At 48.2% G+C, this 27,153-nt stretch overlaps 1 protein-coding gene across 1 annotated transcript; it reads left to right on the forward strand.

Moving 5' to 3' along the window:
• Positions 1–21,873: 21,873 nt before the first annotated feature.
• On the forward strand, positions 21,874–26,013 carry LOC310747352 (uncharacterized protein C19orf85; the record flags this gene model as incomplete). Its single annotated transcript, XM_083581717.1, has 2 exons — positions 21,874–22,113; positions 25,500–26,013. Exons 1-2 carry the CDS (start codon positions 21,914–21,916, stop codon positions 26,011–26,013), a joined length of 714 nt encoding a protein of 237 aa, XP_083437843.1. The 5' UTR covers positions 21,874–21,913.
• Between the last annotated feature and the right edge of the window lie 1,140 nt (positions 26,014–27,153).

Raw genomic sequence — 27,153 nt, forward strand, 5'->3', positions numbered from 1 at the left:
ACGTTTTTTTTTGCCTGCCTAGTTTAAGAGAACTTAGGGATTAGCGATTCAGCCAGGGTCTACTTTGTCATAGATGTCATACTTTCTTGTCCTTTCCTCCCCAAAACGCTTTGTTTGGATTTCTGGAATAAGGATGTTTTGTTCACCATCATGAAATAGGGAGAACTTCAACAACAAGGCCTCAGCATAGTAGAATGCCTTATTATTGATTTGCTACTTAAATATATTTCAGACTTCTCCTTCAGCTTATCAGGAGCCCCACTCTTCACCATGCAAAAAGGCTGTCAAAGTGAGAAAATGAGCTGTGGTTTTTAAATCCCTGAGTATCCACCAAGTGAGCCTTCACCAACCTGGTGAAGGTCATGCAACCCCTACAAGCAGGTAGTGGGGCCCATGGGGCTGCAAGAGAGAGGAGAGGAAGGAAAAGTCCTATTGCATGAGATGCCTGTTCCACCGGTGGATAGACCCTGTTGGATGTCACCTACGGTCTGGATTTTCTGGCTGCTAATGTAACTTATGATTTATGATTGTGTAAGTCACCTGGTATGTGTTATGCCCTAAAAGGAAGGCTGCAGTAAGTACTGAGGTTATTAAAATTGTGCATATGGAAGCAATAGGATGACTAAAACCCTATTCTTCTTGGAATAAAAATTGTCCAGACCAAAAATATGGTTCCAAAGCTTTACTAACAGAACTTGTTCCAAAACAGACTTACAACAATTAGGATACATCCAAATAGTTGCCTAAAATCATGTGCTTGTCCAAGCATAGGCAGAACATCTTAAAAATATAAAATTACTTCAAACAGAACTGAAAGCAAAGTTCTTTCTCTCCGCACAGACTCCATTCAGCCTGACTGTATTCTCTCCAGAAGAAACACCATTAGCACATCCTTCGTCTTTGGTGGCTTGAGAACAAAGACTTGGCTCACACAAAATGGTGATTTGCAACTGAATACCCCTCTCATGTGATTTAAGTTAAACACCACGTGAGAGAGTAGCAGAGATACATTCTCAGTTAATTATCCCTTTATTAGGAACTCAGAGAGTCTCACTTAGCTTCAGTGGACTTTTCTATGGTCCCTTTAGCCATACACATACAGAGTTATTTCCCTTTTAAATGTACAATTAAACAGTCATACTTAATGAGTGTATGTGTGTGTGTGTGTCACTGAACATTTATGCAATTTGACCTTTCATGAGGCTGCATATATCCTCTGAAACACGGACACGTGTCTATTAGCCCTATTCTTATGCCCAGAATCACTGCCTGATTCTGCTTCTCTCACTTTCACATTGTTGCAGATTGTTAAAGACTGTACCGCTTAATGCAGGAATAGGGAACCTTTGACCCAATAGATGGTGTTGACTTACAACACTCAACAACCAGCCAGGCTGGTTGGGGTTGATGGGAGGTGTAGTTTAACAACATCTGATCTAAGGTATGCTATATCCATTTACTCTGCAATAAGCTGTGCTCAACTAAAAGGGTGTGGGTTCCTTTTGTTTAAAGATATACTGGGGAAATGTTACTGGTCTACAATATAGCTAATATGTCAATTTCTGTTTCTCTCCGTTTCTCATTTTTCCAATCGTAAATTTGATTTTCCACATTTCCAAGTCAGTTTGTATTGGTTTTGTTTTTTTTAAGTCTTCATGAAATTTCATAAGCAAATGTGCATTTTTTGCATTCAGTCTTGCCTAATATGCACATTTTCCCCCAAAGCTATTTCCTTAATATAATAGACATACCTCAACAGTTGCAATGTGTGAAAAGGTTTTCTGTATGTTGCATGATGCTTTAGTGCTCATGTGCAGGCATACACATGCTTTTGCATGACAGGCAAGACACACACGCAAGCACACTCCAAACAGATTCAGAGATTTAACTTCTAGAGATTCTGCGGAGGCAGCTGAACCCTGAAGAATGACATCTGTATTGTCTCCAGTGTACGAAATCCCTACACTGTGATATCCTTCTTGATTGATATTCTTCTTTATTTTATGGGAAATCATCTTAAAGGGTTTTACCTTAACCAAAAGGTGAACAATAATTGTTTTTTAACAACCACATGTGACCTTTTTTTTGCAGGAAACCAATCTGATTAAAAATCCATTTATGGGGACTGCAGAGTATTTATAAACAAGGATGCAAGCAGAAGATTCAATTGAATGCTATCGCAAAGTCTTTAACTTTGGTTAAAATCACAGTTTGTACTGTGTTTTCATCTTCAGGTACAAACAGTGCATGAATGTATGGATTTACTACACTGGAGACAATACAGATAGTAATTTTGCCATGGGAGGCAATGACTAACAGCCTAGTACTAAACAGATTTTTCATGGAATTTTCAGTCTGTTTTGCTGCCCTTTCTCTGCATTCAGGCACCCCCACTGGCAGAGTCAGTATTCAAGCCTTCTGTGTTTACTGGTGTTGGGGAGAGAAGAGAGGCTGAACTCGGATGTCTTCCAAGACTTCTGCTCTGGAAGAACGCTCTGAGCAATTTTCGGGAAAAATCCCACTGAGATGAAAGGAAAGGCAACAGCAAAAGAAAGTCCCAGCTCCCGTGCACAAGCACATTTGCTGACTCCCCACCTCCTGACTCATCCAGATTGCCCTCACGCAATTGCCATCCACCGTCCAGAAAATGTCATGGTACAGAAGGCTTCACCTATTGAATTTGCGCCTGCTACATCAAGAAGTCTCCATCAGAAAATAATAATAGGGGAGGAGTTATGCTTCGAATAACAAAGCACTTTGGACATACAGTAATGCCTCTCTATGTTATTACACCCTATATATATGTTATATCACACACACACACATATATTCACATGTCGTCGTGGTGGGAATTATAAAATATAGCAGCAAAGGATTCTGGGAGTTTGGTTCAGTGTAGAGCTAAGAACCTCAAGGACCGCCTCTTTCCATATAAACCTATCCGGACCCTGAGATCATCTTCTGAGGTCCTTCCTCGTGTGCCTCCTCCTTGAGAGGTCCAAATGGTGGCAGCATGAGAACGGGCCTTCTCTGCAGTGGCTCCCCCTCTGTGGTATGCTCTCCCCAGCGAAGTTCACCTGGTGCCTTCATTATACACCTTTAGGCGCCAGGCAAAAACGTTCCTTTTTAACCAGGCCTTTGATTGATTCGATTGACATCCGATGCCCTTTTAAAATGTGGTTCTTTTGGGGGGGGGGCGTTGCCATTAAGTTGTTTTTATTTTTATTATATGTACTGTGGTTTTATATTTTGATTTTGTTCTGTGAACCACCCTGAGACCTCCAGGTATATAAACAACAACAACAACTGGTGTGCCATGGCATTCTAGTCTAATCTGTCAAAAGACTTCATTTCTCCTGTGAAGACGCTGTGTATATTTAACAAGGCAATGTCTGTGAGCAGTGCATATGTCTCTAGCTTGTGAACGTGCTATTATACACATGTGAAATGCTTGTGCAACCTGAGTGAATCCGCAGACGGTCTTTACCGAGTTGCCTTTCTGAACTGTATTTGTACATCATTCTGTCAGGCATTGGTGTGGCTTGAATGCGTGTGTGCTTTCTCTGCTGAATCTACTGTTCAGAAATGTGTTGTTGCTGCTATTATTATTATTATTATTATTATTAGTATTATTATTATTAGGGAACGAACACGACTCAATAGACTGCTATCATGTCATGTGCCCCTCTTGAGTGTACCCCTGTTTCATATAATATCTGTACCATTTATGAGGTGCTCTCTCCTCCATTCGTTCTGACGGCAGAGCCTCGCCCCACCCTTCTTCCCCTGCCCTCAGATGTCCCCCATCCACCTTGCCGTCAGTCTCTGCCTTCTCCTACCTTCAACCCCGTCTTAGGCTGGTCACCAGCTTGGCTTGAAAGGAGGTTATTCCTGGCTTGAGTTGTGTGGATTATACTGAGGGAGGGGGGAAGCATATGGAGGGGGATTCCTCGCCAGCAAGCCACAGCCTCAGCCAAAGCAAACTAGGTTGGCGCTGCTGGGTTTGTCTAACCCTGTGACCCTCCGGCGCGCAGTGTTCCCTGGGAGGGAAATGGGGAATCTAACAGATTCAAGCAAGAAGCCAGGCAGAACCTATCAAGAAAGGTAGTTTGGGCCCTGGGCAGGGCCTGAGTCACAGCTCAGAAACCTATCAAGCCGTAATAGAGAGCCTGAGCTTGTGCAGAGTGCATTTTGCCCACTCACCATCAGTCTGGTCTAGCAGGTGGTGCATCGGGACCAGTGGGTTGCAGCCCTATCCTGCCCTCCATCAAAGGTGGATCACAACAGGAGCCCTATCCAAGTGTCCCAATTTCCCAGGGACAGCCCCAGAATTACAGAAGTCATTCCAGTTTGGGGTTTGATCCTGGAATGTCCTGGTTTTCCCTTTTCCTCCCCTCCATATCTCGGAGAACAATTAAAAGTGGTGGGGAGAGCTGATCCTGCCCCACTCATGTCCTTTTTGGAATAGGAGCCTGTGTGTGTGTGTATGTGTGTGTGTAGATGCAAAAACAGGGTCCTGTTTATACTGAAAATAAAATACCTGCACCACATGAAGGAAATTGTGACGCTGTCATACAAAGCCCTTCCTATAATTTTGAAGGAAAATGTAACCAATCTCCACTTTAAGTACTTTAATTACAGTGCCTCAGCAGCCAGCAATTTTTAAGGAAACTTGTGGAGTGTTTATTCCTTTATTGTAAACTGAGCCTTACACTGCAAGCCTTTACAGAAGTAAGTCCCACTGTGTTCAAATTTGCAGCCATACATGTAAATTATCATATGCAAGGTTTACTGCTGGTCAGCTCCCAATTCTAGCTCCACCTCTGAGTCACTGAGTTTTAAAAACACAAGAAGAGTCTAGCTGGATCAGGCCTAAGGCCCATCTAGTCCAGAATTTTGTTCTTGTAGTAGCCAATCAGATGCCCTTTATGGGAGGGCCAAAAGCAGAAACGAGCTCTTCACCTCCATGCCCTGAGGGATCCATGTTCTTAAAATGAAAACGTGGCACAATGCTAAACCTGTTGGCCCGTTTAAGGGACCTGCTATTTTGTGGTTCCTGCTAGAAAAATGGATGTTAAGTCTCTCAGGTTTCATTTTTTGAACCCCACACCCCATTTTGGAGTGTTTAAGCAGCTGGCTTGCATGATTCATCCTCCTCGGTTGTTTTTCATGCTTACAGCTCTCTCTTTTTGGCCCTTCTAGGAGGAAACCATCAAAGGCTGCTCAATTCATAGCGCCAAGTAGACACCTCCCTAAGCATGGTCAGCTACACTTTGGAGCACAAGAAGAGCTCTGTTTGGCCAGGCAAAAGGTATTTCTTGTTCAGAAGCCACAGTGGCCAGCCAAATGCCTCCAGGATGCCCTCTCCAAACCCTGGTTGCTCCTCAGCAACGGGCATTCAGTGGCCCTGCACCTGAACATGGATGCACCACATAGCTTCCAATAGCCACGGAAAGATCTATCCTCCATTAATTTGTATAATCCCTCCCCTCTAACAGTGAACCCAGCTGGCCAGTGCCAGCAGGACTATAGCCAAAGTGGACCCCTTGAGAAACAAGAGGGTACATATGGAGAAAACCCAAAGTTTGCAAAACTACCCAAAAAAAACTGGGAGGAAAAAAAACCCCCAAGAGGCCACCCAAAAGAGCCATATAAGGAGCAAGCATGCTCAGTGGCCATAGAATATTGAATGTCTTCTTTGGACAAGTGAAGGGAAGAGAGGAAGGCTTGAGCAATTTGCAATGCAACATTTTAGCTCCTTTCAGGCGTTACCTGAAGGAGCATCTCCACCCTCATTCTTCAACCTGGACACTGAGGTCCAGCTCTGAGGGCCTTCTGGTGGTTCCCTCACTGTGAGAAGTGGTTACAGGGAACCAGGCAGAGGGCCTTCTTGGTAGTGGCACCCGCCCTGTGGAACGCCCTCCCTTCAGATGTCAAGGAAATAAACAACTATCTGACATTTAGAAGACATCTGAAGGCAGCCCTGTTTAGGGAAGTTTTTAATGAATGATGTTTTAATGTATTTTTAATCTTTGATTGGAAGCTGCCCAGATGGGTGGGGTAGAAATAAATAATAATAATAATAATAATAATAATAATAATAATAATAATAACAGCTCCCATGTAACTCTACACAGGAGCTGGGACTGGAGATGCACCAAACAGCCCTTCCCCTGGCATCTGCACAAAGAGCATGGAAAATTGTGGGGATGGAGCCTTTCCGTGTCCTGCATCTGCCTCTCTCTAGCCAACGGTAGGGCTGGCCCCAAGAAATCTGAGTATCACATAGCTCCCCTGGTCAGGACATCAACCTTGTCCAGAGTGCAGACAGACAATAAAAATATTGGTCTTGAATTGAAATCACTGTGTGGCTCCCTAGTTTACCTACCTAGGATCCTGGGGTTGCACCTAACTTTGGCTGTGTACACACTATACCTTTAAAGCGTATTTGAAGCATGTTTACGCCCCTCAAAGAATTCTGGGAACTTTAGTTTAGGTAAAGGCCTCTGGGAATTACAGTGGTGCCTTGGGTTAAGTACTTAATTCGTTCCGGAGGTCCGTTCTTAACCTGAAACTGTTCTTAACCTGAAGCACCACTTTAGCTAATGAGGCCTCCTGCTGCCGCCATGCTGCCGGAGCATGATTTCTGTTCTCATCCTGAAGCAAAGTTCTTAACCCGAGGTACCATTTCTGGGTTAGCGGAGTGTGTAACCTGAAGCGTATGTAACCTGAAGCGTATGTAACCCGAGGTACCACTGTATAACTCTGTGAGGGTAAACTACAGGGCCCAGAATTCTTCGAGGGAAAGGATGCACTTCAAAGGTGTAGTGTGCACACAGCCTTTCTACTCAGAGTAAACCCATTGAAATTAATGGACCCACATTAGTAATGCCCAGTAGTTGCAGTGGGCCTACTCTGGGGGTGACTAACACTGGACACGCAGCCTCCTGATTCCCAGTTATCCCCTTCCTTGTTCTTGTGAGTTATTTTCCAATATCAGACCTGCGGTGCCTGGCACCTCGCAGAAGGTGTACTTGAGCTGCAGGAAAGAAGGAGACATGAATAACTTTCCTGCTTTCTTCCCTTGCCCATTCTCTCTCCACCTGGAAGCCAGACACAGTTTTGGTTTTTGGTTTTTTTGAGGGGAGACAGGGGTAGTTGCAGACGGGGGTGGGGAGCAGAGAGAGGGATGCCTAGGGAACAGCTCATGTCATCCCTTGGCCGCCATTTCCCAAACCGGAGCCTGAGGACAGCGGGGGGCTCCCAGCCACCATGCCTGAATTCTGCACCAGCGCCAGCAACTCACAGGAAAAATAAACCGAGAGGGAACAGCAGCACCGGCACCAGATGTGGGGCAAGAAGCCCCAAACCTCCGCTAACAAATACTCAGCTTTAGAAAGACCAGGAATTCTGGATTTCAAACAGGTCCAGCCTTGGGAGGAGCAGGGGGGGTGGACGGGGGACGGGACGATGACGGTAGTAAGCCGCCTGCCTGGTATCGTCGTGTTGTAATTTTTTTATAACACCAACTCAGACCATTGGTCCAACTGGCCAAGTATTGCCGGCAGCTTGCTCCACAGAATTTCAGGCAGGGATTCTCTCCCAGCCCTCCATGAAAATGCTAGAGCAGGGGTAGGCAAACTAAGGCCCGGGGGCTGGATGAGCAGACTGTGTGCTTTTATTTAAAATGCATCTCTGGGTTATTTGTGGGGCCTGCCTGGTGTTTTTACATGAGCAGACTGTGTGCTTTTATTTAAAATGCATTGCTGGGTTATTTGTGGGGCATGGGAATTCGTTCATTCCCCCCCACCCCAAAATATAGTCCAGCCCCCCACAAGGCCTGAGGGACGGTGGACTTCCCCATGGCTGAAAAATGTTGTTGACGCCTGGGCTAGAGGTTGCATGTATGTGGTCATGTAGTACAAGTATGCCCCATCTTCTTCCAAGGGTAGTGGTACAAGGTTTTCCACTCCCCCTTTTATCCTCACAACCAGTGGCATCGCAAGGGGGGGCAGGGGGTGCGGTCCGCCCCAGGTTCCATGTTTGGGAGGGTGACAAGAAGGCACCCCACGGGGTGCTTTCACTGCCGCCCAGGCCCGGGCAAGGCGGCAGGAGCAGTCATCGTGCCGCTGTAGCCACATGTGGAGGATCCTCCGTTCGTGGCTGCAGCCGCGAGCAGAGGATCCCGCCACCGTTCGTACGGCGTTTGAGCGGCGCCGGCGGCAAACCACTATGTACAATGCATGTGCGGTGTCGTGTGCATGCGTTGTATGTAGCGATGCTGCACATGTGCTGTACATAGCGGTTTGACACCGCCGCCCGAGCGCCATACAGATGATGGTGGGATGCCTCCGTCGCCAGCAGGAACCGCTTACGGCGAGCTGGGGGGCCCCCTCCCAGCCTCCCTCCCTCCCCGGCTTGCCGTAAGTGGCTCCCACTTTGCTGCTTTACAGCGAGCTGGGAAGGGAGGGAGGGAGGGGGACGGATGGGAGCCGTGGCTCCTGAGAGGACGCAGCCTTGCCAGTGCCCCAGCAAAGTGGCATAGCTCCCCACCTTGGCCCGACAGCTCAGGGTACTTGGGAGTCATGGGGGTGGGGGCGTAGGAAGGGGGGTGGACATTCGCCACCCACCTGCGACTCCCAAAACTACCCTGAGCTGTTGTGGGGGGAGTGACAAAAAAATTTCGCACCAGGTGTTACTGGATTGGGGGGGGGGGCGTTTCCTGCTACACAGGTACCACCTGGGCTTGCTACGCCTCTGCTCACAACAACCAGCTGTCCTTTGTCAACAACAAATTGTCGCTGTTTTTGTGTGTTGAACATATGCTATATGGTAATTTGTGGACCTAACAGGTATCTAAAGCCATTTGCACGTAACAAAATATGTATTTTATCAAAGTAACTTTTGAACTGAAATACAATTAAGAAGTATATTGGTTGCAGGAGAGTGGGGTCCTAAGCAAATAATAATAATAATAATAATAATAATAATAATAATAATAATATATTTATACCCCGCCCATCTGGCTGAGTTTCCCCAGCCACTCTGGGCGGCTTCCACTCAAATGTTAAAAACAATACAGCATTAAATATTAAAAACTTCCCTAAACAGGGAAGCTATTGCTTGTTTAGCTTATACGTACGTAAATCCGTCACTGGATGACAAAGCGAGGACTTGACCAAGGCCTGTCTTGCAAATACAGGCATGGTTTTGAACTCAGGACTCCCAAATGTACAGCTGATCAGAGTCCACACTGTACCAGCTTGGCATTCAGACTGGCAGTGGACAAATTTAAATTTATATATGCCAATGAGGTATTTACATCAACACATACAAATATTAAACTGCAAGCCCCGTTCCTCCAGAAGAGGTTCCTCCCTTGAGAAACCCTTTACGGCAGCATGAATCAGACGCCTTGGCCAGACCCAGGCCAGAGAACCGGTTTGGGATTAAATGTGCTCTGGCTGGCCTCACCCGCTGTGAAAAGGCCTTGGCCTCTCTCGCCAGCCTGTGAACATGAGAGGGACCTTTGTTCATGGGCAGAGTTTGTTTTGCCACCTGTGTGTGACAAGCGCTTTGAGGTGAGGCAAGGGGAGTCTGGAAGGCGGCTTTGATTTCACCTTGGTGGGGGCAGAAGGGGAAGCAGTATTTGCTGACAGACCAAGGTGGGATGGGGGGGGAAGGCAGATGCTGGCACCCAGATGTGTATTCAGAGGAATGGTGTGAGTGTCTGTGAGGGGCTGGGGAGGGAGGCGGACAAACTGCTGAAGCTGCACTCCTTCTTGTGGGGGCAAGTGGGGAGGGATTTACTTCCTCGCAAGACAAACTGTGAGAGCTCCTTGTCAGAGCAATATTATATCACATTAAAGAGTCATGGCTTTCTCCAAAGAATCAGTTTGTTAAGGGTGCTGATATTTGTTAAGAGACCCCCTGTTCCCCTCATAGAGCTACTGTTTAGCTCTATGAGGTTTAACAGTTGATCCCTCGTCCCAGGGAATTCTGGGAACTGTAGCTCTGTGAAGGGAGAGGGGTTTCCTAACAATTCGCACATACCCTCCAACATTTCTCCAATGAAAATAGGGACGTCCCATTCCATAATGATAATTTCACTATTTTATACCACCCCACACATCTTACTGGTTTGCCCCAGCCACTCTGGGCGCCTTCCAACATATATAAAAACGTAATAAAAAATTAAACATTTAAAAAATTTCCCTATACAGGATTTCCTGCAGACAGCTCAGGGGTTGGAGAGCACAATTCTCAACTACAGTTCCCTGCATTCCTTGGGGAAAATCAGGACTGCATCTGACCTTGAAGAGTTTGTCAGTAAATAATTTTTAACTTAGCAAATGTGTGGTCTTTTTCTATGCTAGGGGACATAGGAAACTTTGGAAATAAACTTTTTAAGGAACCTTTTGGAACTCACTTGAAAGGGCACTTTTTAAGATTCTACAGCCTAAATTGCCATGCTTTGCTACCTGTTTTGTGATGTTAAATATCAGCTAGGGTTCTCTCACCAAAGTGTAGTTGCCCCAAACTTGAAACTTGGCATCCAAGAATTCTGCTTGATATCTATTTCTTTCTCCTTGCACCAACAATGAGAGAGTGGGGGAAATGTCCGCTACTGTTGTAAACAAAAATTGCCCTTTTCCCTTATGGGGTATCCAAGAGCCCATATAGAGTCCTTACATAGGTTCCCTATTGGTAGGAGAAAATAAGAGAGGCCAACCAGAGAATATTGAGAAGCAAAGCAGCTAGTAAGCTTGATCTTTATTGATCTGTTGCAACAGGGTGCTCCCCTCACCTGCAGGAGAGAGGAGGAACCCAGAAAAATGGTGCGCAAGGCCTTATAAAGACTTTTGAAATTGCCACTGATACGGAAAAGGGGGGGGGGTACCATTCCTGAGCCCCTCCACCAGCTCCAGTGGACCCGAGGCAAGGACCTCGACGGCTCCCTAGCCCCTCAAGACCCCATACCGTCGCACAAGCACCACACTGCACCCCTGCACCCTAGTCCTGTGAATAAGGGACTTCTCTTTCCCTATCCTTATACGGGCGAAATAAGCCCACCATCTTTCTACGCTTCCCTCTCGCTCCATTTCTAACGTGGGTAGACCGTATCAAAACGCGTCTCCCATTGACTATAATGGCCGCGCTTTGGCCAATCAGAACCGTGCATTCCGCGTGCAGAAGTAGCTCAGCTAGCCTTGCACGCCTCATTTAACCTCTTGACAAGTTGTTGACAGCTCCCCTGCTGGGAAGACAATGGAATCGAAACTCCTGAACCCCTGAATGTATCAAGAGCTGCAACAATGTATCCATTCACTTCCGACTTTGATTAGCAATATGAGAATGAACTTAAAATAAGCTAAAACTTCTAAAATTCCTATAAAATCAACCATAGCACCGATTTCCTTCGTTCTGGTGTCAATCAACTCAGCTCCCTCAGGACTCTACGATACCCTACTTCCCTCCATAATCTCCTAAGCGACAAGTCACGTACCCAGGAAGACCCTAATCCTGTCAGATCGTTCTGCCAAGCCCTTCCTCCGGGCAATGCCAGGTGGCAGACGGTGCATATCTGGGCTATTGTTCTATCACCACCGGTACTCAGGAAGTGCTTATGCATATCTCCCACTCTGTACACTGCCCCCTCCCTTCCCTGAAATGCTAATGTGTGTAACCCCACCTTTCCGTAATATATTCATGATGTAAGCTGTGAAACCCAACCTTCCCATAATGTATTCATGACGTTTATTGCACTGTATTCTGGGACTTGGAGGGAACTTTTAAAAGTTCATGTCACCCATTTCTCGGGGTTCAATCTCGCCTTGAACCTGTTGCGCAATAAACTTTGGATCTCCGTATCTTGCTCCTGTGTCCGGCTGAGCTCATTTTTTCCGCTAGGACCCGCGGACTTTGTCCGACGAGCCGGGAGGCTGAGCAGACTCGCACCCGGAATTTTTCCGTAACATTTGGCGCCCAACGTGGGGCGGGCGGTTCTCCCGTGCTGCTGACCGGGGGCCCCGAAATCTTCAGCCGGCTCTGGGCCACTTTGCCCGGGAAGACCTTTTGGACCCCCGGCCATCCTCCGGGCGGTAATCAAACGTCCCAGGGTTCAGCCGGGGAGCAAAGGACATCCAGCCGGCTTCTTCGATCCCGGGATCATCATAGAAGACACGTGAGTATAAGGAAAAGGAAAACCCAGTGCACTGGTGGGAAGGGGGTGGATTCTCCTGGCAACTGAATTCTCTGCCCTCCTCTCTATCGCTCTTTCTCGCCTGTCTCTTGGTCCAATTGCTGAGAGAGACCTTGGACTGCCGCTCGACCCGAAAGAGGGGTTCTGAGCTCTATCTCTTTCGCCTCTCAAACCCTCCAGTCAGCCGCACCAATTGGGAGTCCGAAAGTAAGACGGAGAGACCCGGCTTGAAAGACAGCCGACTCCCCGCAACGGACATCTCAGTTGAAAGCAAGGGGCTGGAGTTCTTCTTCCGAACTTCCCGAGCGCCCTTACGGAGGGGGCAGGAAGGGGTCTTGCTTTCTATCAACAATCCCAGCCGCACCGGTCGGGCCACGTAACACGTGTATCGTGCGTGAGCCCGCTTCCGAAAGCAAGGGGGATTTTCCGTCCGAAACTCTATCAAGGGACTACCCGATCTGGCACCGCACGGCGCGGGCGTCCAGTAGGGCCCCTTTTCCTGAGATTGTAACGATAGGTAGGAGGTTGCCAGGAGGGATAGCTCAAAGGAATTGGGCGGGATTTGGCAGAGTGGAAAGGAAAACCCCAGGAAATAGATAAGTAAGGAAGGAAGAAAATAAGTGAGAAAGGAAGGAATTTTAGGAAATAGGTAAAAGAGCTCTCTAAAAAGGAAACCCTGTTAGGAAGTTGCCAAGCGACTGAGTATACCATTCCCTGATAAACCCCAGCCCCCCCTTTTAAAATAAACCTCTCTTCTCTTTACCCCAGACACGCGTGAATCTAAAATGGGTACCCAAGCTTCCAAATACGAGCGGGCTCACTCCGGGAGGAAGGCTTCCAGAAAGCCATCCGAATCCCAGAGAGACCCCGACTCCCCTCTCGAAGTTGTCATCTCTTATTGGAAGGCTATTCCCGGGCATAAAGTACTATCGAGACAGAAGTTAGAGGATCTTTGTAAAGAAACTTGGCCTACAGGCACTGCCTCCGCGAGACCTGAGTTACGATGGCCAAAGGGAGGCTCTTTTAATGAAGACCGCCTGCGATACCTCAGAAAGTATCTGATGGAGGAGAAGCCCCGTCAGTTAGAATACCTAGCTGCCTTCGAGACGGTCAGAGGAATATTCCAAACTCCGAAGGAAGCTACGAACTATCAATTGCCAATCTTAAATCCTGGAAGGCAATCTCTACCCCCCCCGTACGAAGGATATCCTACAGATGACCAAATGGAACAGACACTCATCCCCTTCTATTATAGGGGAAATACTCGACCCGTCTTAGATGAGAACTCAGACAGCGATGAAGGAGCAGGAGAACCAGAGGCACGGGGGGGCATAAAACTGAGATTGCGAGCTAGAGATAAAAAGAATGTTACCGTAGGAGACTCCAGTCATGCAGAAAAACCCAAAGAGACCCCGGGAACGTCAGGAGACGCGGACATAGTCACCCAGATGCCCTTAAGGGCCCTGCCGATCCCACCCTTGCAGCCAGACGGACCCCCTCGGATGGTATACACCCACCATCCATTCTACACAGCAGACCTGGTAACCTGGTCGAATCAAATGCCATCTTTAAGAGATGACCCGGACAAATGCCACCGCCAGGTCAGCGCCATTTTTTCAACCCATAACCCAACTTGGCCGGACGTCCATGTTCTCCTGAACGCCCTTTTTAACGAGGCCGAGAAGGCAGATATTTTAGCCAAAGCGGCAGAAGTAATTGAACTCCCAGATTATCAAACGGGACGCCCAGAAGGGGTAGAAGCACTCACGGCTCAATGCCTGCGAGTCGAACCGGCCTGGGATTATAATACTACAAATGGGATTTGGTGCTTAAAATTATTCAAGAAAGCGATCCTAGACGGCATTAAGGCTGCTGGACAACGTACGGTCAACTGGACGAAGGTCCAAACTGTATTACAAGGGACAAACGAACATCCGTCCGACTATTATACCAGGCTAGTATCGGCCATCAAGACCTGGGGGGGGATTGATCCAGATAACCCCCAGCACGAAGTCATAGTGAAGGGCTTCTTTAAAGACCAAGCTTGCCCTGACATTAGAAAGGCCCTGAATCTACAAATAGGGTACGATGGAAAAAGCGTCAGTGAAATCCTCTCTATTGCAAAATCTGTTTTTAACTCTCGAGATGAGAGGAAAAGAAAAGACCCCAAGCCTGAAACTGAGCAGATTCTAGCCCTTAGTATGGAACCACACTCCACCAGAGGCAGAGGTTTCAGTCGAGGAAGGGGGGTCCGGGGAGGAGGACCTCCAAACCCTCATAGACCGTGGGGACCCACTACTGGAGGATGCTTTTACTGCCAAGAAGAAGGGCACATAAAAAGGTTTTGCCCCTACCTCAATAATATGGCCTATGGCGCACCGCATCCTAATATGGCTCACGGGTATGGAAACCCCACACCCACCACCTATACCCCTCACACAAACCCCTCGGCTACCTTCAACCAACCGACGCCCCCAAGTGTACCTGCTCAAACCCAAAGACCCCTACCAGGACCGAGGACCCAAATGCCCGCTGTAATCCCACCCACTCACCCTTGGACAAACGCCACCGCACCACCCTTGCACCCCCCTAACCAACCTCCCCCGGACGATGGAGAAACTTATTGACAATTAAAAGGGGATCCCAACCAAACTCAAACTATCTGTCCGATCTTAACTTTATCCTCAGAAGACCCGTTTTGCACCATAGAGATTGACGGCCATCCCTATCAATGCCTCTTAGATACTGGAGCCACATATTCCACCTTAACGAATAGCCATTTGGAACCAGGCTCTGAGACCAGAAAAGTTATGGGACTGGATGGGATACCCCGTACTTGTCCACTTTCACGCCCATCTAAAGTTACCCTTGGACCCCTGCTCGCTGAACATACCTTCCTCTTAACCAGCAGCCCTGTAAACCTCCTCGGAAGGGACTTACTTTGTAAATTAAATGCGACAATTAAATGTTCCAAAGAGGGTATCTACCTACACATGCCCGAGGAATCTATCCCCGCATTCCAGGGAATAATAGCGGAAGAGAAAGCAGACAGGCAACCTCCAGAGCTCCCTCCTGAGTTGCACGACTTACCCTCTTCTCTATGGGGCACCGAGTCAACTTCAGTAGGCCTCTTACTATCTGCAATCCCCGTAAAAATCACCTACAAAACTGATCTACCTTTCCCGTGCACAAAACAATATCCTCTACCCAAGGAAGCCATCGAAGGACTAACACCCATGATAGAGGACTTCCTCGAAAAGGGGATCCTGGTTCCTTGTGCATCCCCATGCAATACCCCAGTACTCCCAGTTAAGAAACCGTCCGTAGAAGGAGCCCCAGTCCGATACCGCTTTGTCCAAGACCTCAGACTGGTAAACCAATTCGTCATACCCCGCCACCCAGTAGTGGGCAACCCAAATTCCCTCTTGAACGCCATACCGGCAGAGACTCAATGGTATACAGCTGCGGACCTATGCTCTGCCTTCTTTAGCATACCCCTAGACCCTGCCAGTCAATTCCTCTTCGCCTTCACATGGGGCCCTAGTCAATTAACCTGGACTAGGTTACCCCAGGGGTATGTGGAATCACCCGCGATCTTCTCAGCCATACTGCATCAAGATCTGCAGGATGTACACCTCCCTGCTGGCTCCTCCCTCTTGCTTTATGTAGACGACCTGCTCCTTTGTTCTACTAGTGAGGAAGCATGTAAAACCGACACCAAACACCTTCTTGCTGAACTAGCCCGGAAGGGACATAAGGTCTCACCAAAAAAACTACAATACTGCAGACAAGAAGTGAAGTACCTCGGGCACATCCTAGGAGTGGGCACCCGAAGCTTAGCCACTGACAGGATAGAAGCAGTAACAAAAATTCCCCTTCCAAAAACTAAACGACAATTGCGGGGATTTCTGGGCATGGCTGGCTTCTGTAGGGCTTGGATCCCAGGTTACAGTGAAATAACTAAGCCCCTGTCCGCCATGACCCGCCAAGATCACCCGGACACCTTAATATGGGAAGAAGCAGCCTATAAATCTTTCGAGCGGCTAAAGCGGGAACTAAGGTCTGCCCCCGCTCTAGGTTTACCCGACTACAGAATCCCCTTCAACCTGTTTATCCATGAACACATGGGGGTAGCCTCGGGGGTACTGACTCAGCCTTTCCGAGACCAAGAGAGACCGGTAGCATACTACAGTCTGCAATTAGACACCACCGCAAAAGGGGCAGTGAGTTGCCTAAGGGCCATAGCCGCCGCAGCAATCCTCCTTGAAAAAGCCCAAGAGACAGTCCTAGGACACGAAATAATCATTCATGTTCCCCACTCCGTCTCCACTCTCCTAACTTTGAGAGGCTGCCATCACTTTTCAAACTCCCGACTAAACAAGTATGAAGCCCTCCTATTAACACCATCAAACGTTACTATTAAACGAGTCAACTCCCTTAACCCAGCTACCCTTCTGCCTCTCCCTGATGACGGAACCCCACACCACGACTGTGCCACCATAGTTCGACAAGCAGAAAGACCCAGGGAAGACTTAGATCATCTACCTTTAGAGAACCCGGACCTAATACTTTACACAGACGGTAGTTCAAAGGTTGTGGAGGGGGAGAGGAAAACAGGATACGCCGTGGTCAATGATTTTGAAATCTTAGAATCCAACCCAATTAACCCTCAGTATAGTGCTCAAGCTGCAGAATTAATAGCACTCATACGTGCCTGTGAGATCAGCGAGGGCAAGCGGGCTACCATCTATACCGACAGTAAATACTGCTTTGGATTGGTACATACTACCGGTCAAATCTGGCTACAAAGGGGCTTCCTGACGGCAGCCGGCTCTAAAATTTCACATGCTGCATTAGTAGAAAGGCTCCTGACTGCCATCCACCTACCGGCCGCGATCGCAGTTGTGCATTGTAAAGCACACACCCGGGGTAGGGACCCAGTGTCAAAGGGTAACAGCACCCGGAATTTTTCCGTAACACCACCCAGTAGATCAAGACCACCCCCAGAAACATCATACATACATCACAGAAGGGGTGTAACCTAAGACCACCCCCCAGATACATCACAGAAAAGGCAGTCTAAAACAGAAATTTGAATGTTGTTTTTTCTCCTGTTGTTGCTAATCTCCTGTCTGGCAGGTTACTTGATTGGATTTCCTGGGGAGCCTGGCCAGTCTTTTGTAATGATAAATACTTAGTTCCTGGGCCAGGTCACAGGCTCACACCCTATTCATATCTTAAATGTGCCCTTAAGACAGGATTTGTGAGGAAAGAGACAATGGGGAGGTCTCCCACTTTGACCTTGCAGAGAAAACATTTGCTCAGTTTAGGAATCAAAATGGTTCCAGGTCGGTCTTCCTGTGCTGATCTATGTACATGCTTGGTTGGTACACTTATGAACATTACCATATATCTAAGACCTCAAAATTCCCATTACACTACCCACTTTCTTCATGCCATGCATAATTTTATAAACTTCTATCTTGTCACTTTTTGCTGACCTTTTCTCTAAACGAAAAACTCCCAAACACTGCATCCTTTGCTCACATCCCCTCTATCTTATCCTCCCGTTTTCATTTTTTGCAAGCCTCAGGCCTGCATTTTGCCATCATTATGAGTAATTGCTTTATAATTGCTTGTATTATCATGGCAACTCCAGCTCAGAGGGTTAAGATGAAGGGGAGGGAAAGCGGTTGCATTCTTTTGCGCCCGGAAACTCAAAACTCCCTGCCATGGACGGCATCTCCACGATGCCTCAAGTGCCCAGAGACCATTGAAGCCTGTGGCATCTGTAATTGGTGAAGACAGCAATAACAGCCACATCCCAGTAGCAAGTATTTGCTAATTGGGAGCCTGCTGCTGATGGACTCAAGAGCTGGATCTTACAAAGGAAGTGGGCAGAACAAACAGGACGAGGAGAAAAGGGAGGCGAGGCAAAAAAATAATGTGATGAGTGTGACAGAAAATAATTGGATATAGATTTAATATATCTCAGAACAGGGGCTGTGCGAGGAGGATTTTACGTGGAAGAAAGCCAAAAAGATAGTTCAGATAATTTTATGATGATGATGATGATGAGTTATTAAATTTATATACTGCTCTTCATCCAACAATCACAGGTCGGTTTACAGGAGAAGTAATTTAAGGTTGTTCATAACTTGAAAGCTTTAAAAGGTAGCGCACCCGGCTCTGTACAGATTAGGGTTGCCAATATTTCCCCCTAGTCTTTGGCCTGTGTCCTTAAGAGCAGCCCAACATGAAGAAATTACCAGGCCATATCCAGGGCATGATCTGGAGGCGCACGAGGCGGCAACATTACCGGTGCTAAGCAGGTCTGGGTCTGGTCAGTGCCAGGGGAACTGACCAGCTGTGAACCCCTAATGCATGCTTTTGGAAACCGTAGAAAAAGGCAGCAACACACACACACGTAACAAATAAACACATGGGAAAGTTTTGGTAAAATGCTTGTTGGGATTGAGAAGGAGTGAGACTGGTATAGGGGAGAGGCAAAGCTGCAGGTAGTGAGTTAATTAAGTCAGCGTTCATGGCCCAGTGACATCAAGTAGGTGCCTTCACTGCTCTCTTTTCAATGCCTGCTATAAGCATTGCTGTTCAGGCAAGCCTATCCAGACCTGTTGACATGTAAATTAAACTGGTTTTCAGCTTATCATGAACTCAAATTATGTTTGGATTGTTGTTTTATTTGGTTGGGGTTTTTTTCCCTTTCCCCCCTTTTTATTTATTTCGTTCTTCTTGTAAACCAGTTTGAATTCCTTTCTTTTTTTTAACAATCAAGCAGTATACAATTTTTATGAATTAAATTATTAATTAGCAAACAAATGGTAGCTTACCCCAAACAGAGCTGCAGTTCCCAGCACCCTTAACAAACTACAGTTCCAAGGATTCTTGGGGTGGGGGTGTAGGAATGCACTTACGCATATGATTTGTACGCAGCCTCAGAAGTGATTCGGGGTCTTCAAGGCTGCAGACATCGCTCAGCCTTGAATCTGGAAGGATGTGTATATGCTGAGATGACGGTTTCCAACCTTCCCATTTCCTCTGACAGATTTCTTAACTACATTCTTCAGCAGCACTCATGATCTACCTTGAGTTGCGATGCCCTTGACAGCGCAATGCTATGCGTGTCAGTTGAGAGGTAAATCCCATTGTTTTCGATGGGGATTACTCCTTAGGTAAGTGTGTACAGTATAGGACTGCAGTCTCACTGTACAATTCTTCAGTGTATGTTAAAGGCGTTGTAACTCAAGGTATAGGCAAATATAATCCAAGTTACAGTGGTAAATGGTAATGGTACCTTGGTTTTCAAATGCCTTGGTTCCCAAACGCCGAAAACCTGGAAGTAAGTGTTCCAGTTTTTGAATGTTTTTTGGAAGCCGAGCGTCCGATGGCTATTGTTTCCGGGGCGCCTGCACCGATCAGAAGCTGTGTCTTGGTTTTTGATCTTTCAGAAGTCAAGGGGACTTCCGGAACAGATTAAGTTTGGTGCTTTTGTTTTTGCTATTTATTTTGCATTTTTGTTTTTGAGGCTTTTTCAGTTAATTTGTTTCTGTGACTATCATCAGTGCAGGTAAGAAAAAATATTTTTTATTTTTATCATCTACAGTACTTTTTTATTTTATAGTACAGTACATTGATTATTGCTTTCATTTTATGGATCAACGGTCTCGTTAGATAGTAAAATTCACGTTAAATTGCTGTTTTAAGGGTTTTTTAAAGTCTGGAACGGATGAATCCGTTTTGCATTACTTTCTATGGGAAAGCGCGCCTTGGTTTTGGATCGCCTTGGTTTTGGAACGGACTTCCGGAACAGATTAAGTTTGAGAACCAAGGTACCACTGTAGCTGAGAAACCTTGTTCCCTCCCATCTCGCCTGAGCTAGTGCCCCCACCTCACCCCAACTAGAGAAAGAAAAACCAATATATCTTTCTTTACTAACAACCAATAAATTCCTTACAGGGATTAATTTCAACCTGGTGCCTGGTAGTGGCTATGATTTTCCTTAAGGTGGGGGGGGGAGGTGGAGAGGGAAAGGGGGGAGGTTCTTAAGCATCTTTATCAGTCTCTGTGCTGGGTACCAATCTCAAAGCAGGCAGTCCTCGGACAAGAGGGAGAAGAAATAGATGCAGTTGGGAACAAAAGGAGTTTGTTGGGAGCTGTCTTGGGGTGGTGGATGGAAGGACAGATAAACAGACAGGCATTCAGGGAGTCAGAGAGAAGATTGCCAACTGCTGATGCCTTTACTTGGAACTCTGCTTCTCAGATCTCTTCATCTAAGAACAGGTATGTGGAATTAGGAGCAGATCTGGAAGGTACTTCATTTAAATTGGGGCAACCGCTTCTTAGTCCGTTCATATGTGTACATATGTTGTCAAAAACTGTGTGAAGACTCGATCTGTCAAGAAGCGGGGAGGGGGGAAAGAGGGTGCCAAATCTACCCCAAGCCAAAAAAACACTACCCAGGACTTGAAGTCAGGACTGAAATCTCTTGAGGACTATTTTGTATCATTCCTTCTATTTCCAATATTCAGGATGTGAGGACAAATCCTTATGCAGCCCAAATAGCACAAGAGAGAGTTACCAACAGGCTTAGGGGGACCCAACATTTAAAGACATGCAATTGTTTTTCATGAAAAAGGTCTATTGGGGTGAACCCACCCAAATTGCCCAGTGAGGACTGTGTGAGTCGTCCAGAGGCAAGGAATGCTGGCAGGCTGTTAGGTGAGGGTCAAAGGGAAGCTGAACAAAGCGGTTGGCATCCCGAACGCTGCACTCCATCGCCACTTTTTGTTGTAGGTCCCATTTGTGTTTTGCTAATCTAGAAATTAACAGTCACTTTTAAACCCTCAGCCAAAGTAGGTTCCTAGTCCTTTCCTGTTTCCTTAAGGTGCAGATACAGCCTGAATAAGGACCTGGGGTCTGAACAGCTCTGAACCCAGGATAAATTCTGTACCATCTGAAATCACATGTCCAGCGATACATTTGCTGGCTAATTGCAAGTAAGGAAGCAATGCTATGCACAAGAACCTGGTGTAAGTCAAGGCAGTGTCAGTTTAGCCAGGGTAGAGCCAAATCCTGTTCAGCTGCATCTTTGTTTTGCTGTTCACGTGTGAGAGATGGAAGAGATGAATATACCTTTAAGGCTTTTCTTATAGCTTTGAACCCCGAAATTTGGGATCCAGCAATGTTGCATTTTTGAGCGTTAACTATGAATCCCAGTTTGATGTATCTGTTTGGGGGGGGGTCTGCAAAATATGGGGCACAGCTTTGCAAAGCTTTGGCACAGGTTTGGAGGGGATCCCAAATTTTGGGGTTCATAGTTCATGAAGCTCTTCTAGCTTAGTGATTGCGAGGAGATGGGGAGAGAAAGGAGTGACTTTTTAGATGTTCCTGTCTTGACTTAATGCTTCCGGAAGAGGTCTCTCTTGTTTCTTTTTCAAATTTCACTAGGGATAAGGAAGGACGACAGAGATTTGCAGTGAAGGAGACAGCAATGGATGGGTTTAGCAAGAGGCGTTGCAACTCAGCTTACTTGGGGGGGGGTGAACATGCCCTGACTACGCTCTTCTAATGGGGGCTTTCTTCTCCCACCTCTCCAGGCCCAAACAGAGCTTCCTTCGCAGGTGCAGGCTACCATAGCAAAAGTGGGACTTTGCAGGAGGCGCTTCGTATCAACTCCTAACAAAACTGAGAATGCCACACGGCAGCCCCCTCTCTCAGCCTTCCGTGGCGCCTCCACGGCCCCTGACTTCATACGAGCACGGGAGGGATCTGTGCACCTTTGTGTCAACAGCAGCATCCCACGTCATGCGCACCTTGCAGAGACCCTGCAGGAGCCGGCCTGGCAAGAGGAAAGTGAACCACCGGAGGTTCCTACAGAACCAGATTTGCAGGTAGGAGGTCCGAAGGACATAAGAGGAGCCCTGATGGAGCAGGCCAGTGGCCCATGCTGTTCTCACTACTGTGGTACCTCAGGTTAAGTACTTAATTTGTTCCAGAGGTCCGTACTTAACCTGAAACTGTTCGTAACCTGAAGCACCACTTTAGCTAATGGGGCCTCCTGCTGCTGCTGCGCCGCTGGAGCACAATTTCTGTTCTCATCCTGAAGCAAAGTTCTTAACCTGAAGCACTATTTCTGGGTTAGCGGAGTCTGTAACCTGAAGCGTATGTAACCCGAGGTACCACTGTATTCGTGGCCAACCAGAGGCCTGTGGGAAGCCTGTGAGCAGCACTGGAGCACAAAAACACTCTCCCATGGTTTCAGCCACAGATATTCAGAAGCATTGCTGCTTCTGAACTCAACAGCTACCATCCATGTTCTCCCCACCCCCACGCTTCTGACTCTAGAGTTTATTTGGGAGAAGGGAAGAGGAGTCTTGGGCAAGATGCCCTGAGTGGTCCATCTCCTCCTTGCTGATGTTCCTTCTGCCCGTTGACTTGCCCTCCCCCTCAGGGCTCAATACATATAACCACCCAGAGGGCAAGTGAAGGATTCCGCTCTGTCTTCTCTGTCACTTCCCGCATGCTCAGAGAGCAGGGGAACAGGCAGTGCTAGCACAGCACGGGGGGGGGGGGGAGAGGAGCAGAGCCTGGAGGCTTGGGGAAAAGAAGGACAACAGTGATGGGGGCCTTGGCAAATGCCTGGCGTTGCCTACCTCTCTCTGACAATGGCTCTGTTCTCCCCCCACAAAATGCCAAACCGGTGCCTATAAGCAGATTCAGAGGACTGTTGTGGGGAAATATGAGATCTTTTGGGTGATAAGCACTGGACTGGTCAGTTAGTTAAAGCATGGAGCTGATAACGCCAAGGTTGCAGGCTTGAGGGACAGCTACCGTATTTTTCGCACCATAGGACGCACTTTTTCCCTCCTAAAAAGCAAGGGAAAATTTGTGTGCGTCCTATGGAGCGAATGCAGGCTTTCGCTGAAGCCTGGAGACCGAGAGGGGTCGGTGCGCACCGACCCCTCTCGCTCTCCAGGCTTCAGGAAGCTATTCGCTAGCCGTGGGAGACCCAGCTCTCCCACGGCTAGCGGAGCGCTGCATTAATCCCGAAGCTTGGGGCGCGCGGAGCTCAGCGCGCCCCAAGCTTCTGGGTGCCGGCAAGGTCTCCGCTAGCTGTCTACCGGAGACCTTGCCGGCACCCAGAAGCTTGGGGCGCGCTGAGCTCCGCACGCCCCAAGCTTCGGGATTAGCGCAGCGCTCTGCTAGCCATGGGAGAGCCGCGCGGCTCTCCCACAGCTAGCGGAGACCTTGCCAGCACCCAGAAGCTTGGGGCGCGCTGAGCTCCGCACGCCCCAAGCTTCGGGATTAGTGCAGCGCTCTGCTAGCCATGGGAGAGCCGCGCGGCTCTCCCACAGCTAGCGGAGACCTTGCCGGCACCCAGAAGCTTGGGGCGCGCTGAGCTCCTCACGCCCCAAGCTTCGGGATTAGCGCAGCGCTCTGCTAGCCTTGGGAGAGCCGCGCGGCTCTCCCACAGCTAGCGGAGACCTTGCCAGCACCCAGAAGCTTGGGGCGCGCTGAGCTCCGCACGCCCCAAGCTTCGGGATTAGTGCAGCGCTCTGCTAGCCATGGGAGAGCCGCGCGGCTCTCCCACAGCTAGCGGAGACCTTGCCGGCACCCAGAAGCTTGGGGCGCGCTGAGCTCCGCACGCCCCAAGCTTCGGGATTAGCGCAGCGCTCCGCTAGCCGTGTCTAGGCTGCGGATAGTAGCCTGCTTCCTGGAGCGTCGGGCGCCCTGAAAGCAGAGCGCCCGGCGCTTCGGGAACACATCCGCAGCCTAGGCAGCCCTGCGGGAGGTCCCGCAGGGCTGTCTAGGCTGCGGATAGCAGCCTGCTTCCCGGAGCGTCAGGCGCCCTGAAAGCAGAGTGCCCGGCGCTTCGGGAACACATCCGCAGCGTGGGGAGCCTTGCAGGAGTTCCCCGCAGGGCTCCCCACGCTGCGGATAGCAGCCTGCCGCCCGGCGCGAGGGGCGCCCTGAAGCAGAGCGCCCCTCGCGCCGGGCAGACATCCGCAGCGTGGGGAGCCCTGCAGGAGTTCCCCGCAGGGCTCCCCACGCTGCGGATAGCAGCCTGCCACCCTGCGGGTGGGGCGCCCTGAATCAGAGCGCCCCTCGCGCCAGGCATACATCCGCAGCGTGGGGAGCCCTGCAGGAGTTCCCCACAGGGCTCCCCACGCTGCGGATAGCAGCCTGCTGCCTGGCGGGTGGGGCCCGCTGAAGCAGAGCGCCCCGTGCGCCAGGCAGACATCAGCCAGCCCCACAAGCTCGGGGGACAGCAGGGAGGCGCAGCGCCACCATCCCGCTGTTCCTCGACCTGGTTCGGTTTCCCTGACCTGCTTTTGGGGGGGAAATAAAGGGAAAAATTTTTTCCTTTATTTCCCCCCCAAAAAACTAGGTGCGTCCTATGGGGCGGAGCGTCCTATGGTGCGAAAAATACGGTACATATTCCTGCATTGCAAAGGGTTGGACTAGATCAGGGGTGGCCAACTCCCAAGAGACTGCAATCTACTCAGAGTTAAAAACTGGCAGGGATCTACCCCATTCTTTGGGGTTCAGGTCAAAGTTGTTGTTGAGCTTTTTTTTAGGAAGGAAAGCCCCTTCCAACTCCATGATTCTAGGAATAGGTAATAATAATAATAATAATGGATCCCTGATATAGAGGCATGCTTACAAACTGTGCTATAAGGTATGGTGAGAAACTCTGGTGTATCCAGTGCTTTTTTCCTGGGGGCGTGCAGGGGTATGCATACCCCTAAACATAACCACTGAGCCTTGGGCTTGCCGATCAGAAGGTCGGTGGTTCGAATCCCCGCGACGGGGTGAGCTCCCGTTCCTCGGTCCCTGCTCCTGCCAACCTAGCAGTTTGAAAGCACGTCAAAGTGCAAGTACATAAATAGGTACTGCTCTGGCGGGAAGGTGAACGGTGTTTCCGTGCACTGCTCTGGTTTCACCAGAAGCGGCTTAGTCATGCTGGCCATATGACCTGGAAAAACTGTCTGCAGACAAATGTTGGCTCCCTCGGCCAGTAAAGCGAGAGGAGCACTGCAACCCCAGAGTCGTTCGTGACTGGACTTAAATGTCAGGGGTCCTTTACCTTTACCTTTACCTTTAAGTTTGGCCTCATTGAGGGGGAATATTTCAATATGAGCAGGAAAATGAGAGTATCCCTAAAAATAATAATAATAATAATAAAAAGGCACTGGGTGTATCCCATAGTGCCCTGCTGCAGGTAAACCCATGGCAGACTGCAAGAAAACTCACAGCCTTTTATTTTCTCCCCCAGGAGTTTCTCAGACATTGAGGCTGCTACTCGCCGCTTGGCCTCCTCCATCCTTTCCCAGGAGGCTCAGACACCCCCTGCAGCATCTCAGCAAATGAATCCTCCCAAGCCCAACAACCCACCCCCAGTCCGGGCTCCTCCTGGCTCCTTTTTGGGCACAGCAGAAGCGTTTGTGGCTCCCGACCCCAGCCCCTGCTGGGCGCTCTCCCTTGACGCCCTGATGTCAGGACCAGACGAACTTTTCGAGCCCATCACCGAGGAGATGGAACCGGCAAGCAACACCTTGTCTCTGTGTGGTCCCGATCCCTTAGAGTCATGCCTGCTGGGATGTAATAATGTGCCATCCGGCTTGCCGTCCAACGGAGAAAGTTCTGCAGCCTGTGGAGCTTGCCTAGTAGCTTCAGACCAGTGCTTTCCGGGGGCATCTCAATGCCCCATCCCTGTCTCCAATCCAGGGGCTCTGGTGGTTTCTGACTATGACAACTGCATGCCCTTCTGGGAACTGGAAACATGGTGACTTGACCTCCAGTTTTTTTTTTGTTGTTTTTCAAAAAAAATTGTTAATTTTCACAAAATTATAGACAAACAAAACACACAAACAAACAAACATAAATCATAACCTTGTTAAAATTACACTTATTAACATTGTTAGGTGACTTCCTCGCTTCCCCTTGGTTGAATTTCCATGCATATCCTTCTAACGGCTTTCCAAGTCCTAATTCTTATAAACCTAACTTAGCTCATTAACATCCTTATATCTTTTCAAAGACCTCCAGTTTTAACATCCATCTCAATGTCCTGTTTGGTCCAAGGTGGAGGGTTCATACACACATTTGTGTTCATTTATCCTCATCTTTTTGCCGAATGGATACTTGTTTGCAAGCCAGTTCCCGCAGTGCCATGCATCCTCCTTGTACATCATATTCATTAATATTTGCATTTTTGTATGCACCTTTCCCAAAGAAGTACTTCAACATCTCTGTGCTGTGCTGTCCATTTAATGTTTCATAGAGTGAGTTGGGAAACTGGAGAAGTCTAGAGGAACCATTTCCACCTTTCTCTCCTCTCAGCCATTTCTTTCCCATTTGAACCCTCTCCTTTCCTTCCTCTCAGGTAATCTACTGTACTCAATGGTTCTGAAAGAGGAACAAAACAACTTAATTAAATCATTTGTTGGCTTTATACATTCATCACCAAGTATTTTCTTCTTATGCTCAAGGTATGTAAATGTAAGCTATGCTGGGCTGTTTAACTGATTCAACTGAAGAGCAGAAAGTTAATTATTGCTCTGCCTAAAACTGTTAATAATGTCCCTCTCTGAATTTTGTGCACCTGATTCAATGATGTGACTATTAAATGTTTGTTTCTTACTGCCACCTAGTGGACTGTCCGATTATTATCCATATCTTGTGCATCATGTATTCCCCACATTTAATCCCTTTAAGTGAGGACAAGGGCCATGTGGCATGTCATTGTGCCACAAGAGAGACAGCCCCATCATGGCATCTGCTGCTGGGGCCTCCAAATGATGTTGGACTACAACTCCCACCATCCCTAAGCGTTGACTGCTGGCTGTGGCTAATGGGAATTGTAGTCCAACATCATCTGGTGAGCCACTGGTTCCCCATTCTTGTATTTCAAGTGATACCCCAGGCCC

This window comes from Podarcis filfolensis (assembly GCF_964270895.1).
Source record: "Podarcis filfolensis genome assembly, chromosome: 13".
NCBI lineage: Eukaryota > Metazoa > Chordata > Lepidosauria > Squamata > Lacertidae > Podarcis > Podarcis filfolensis.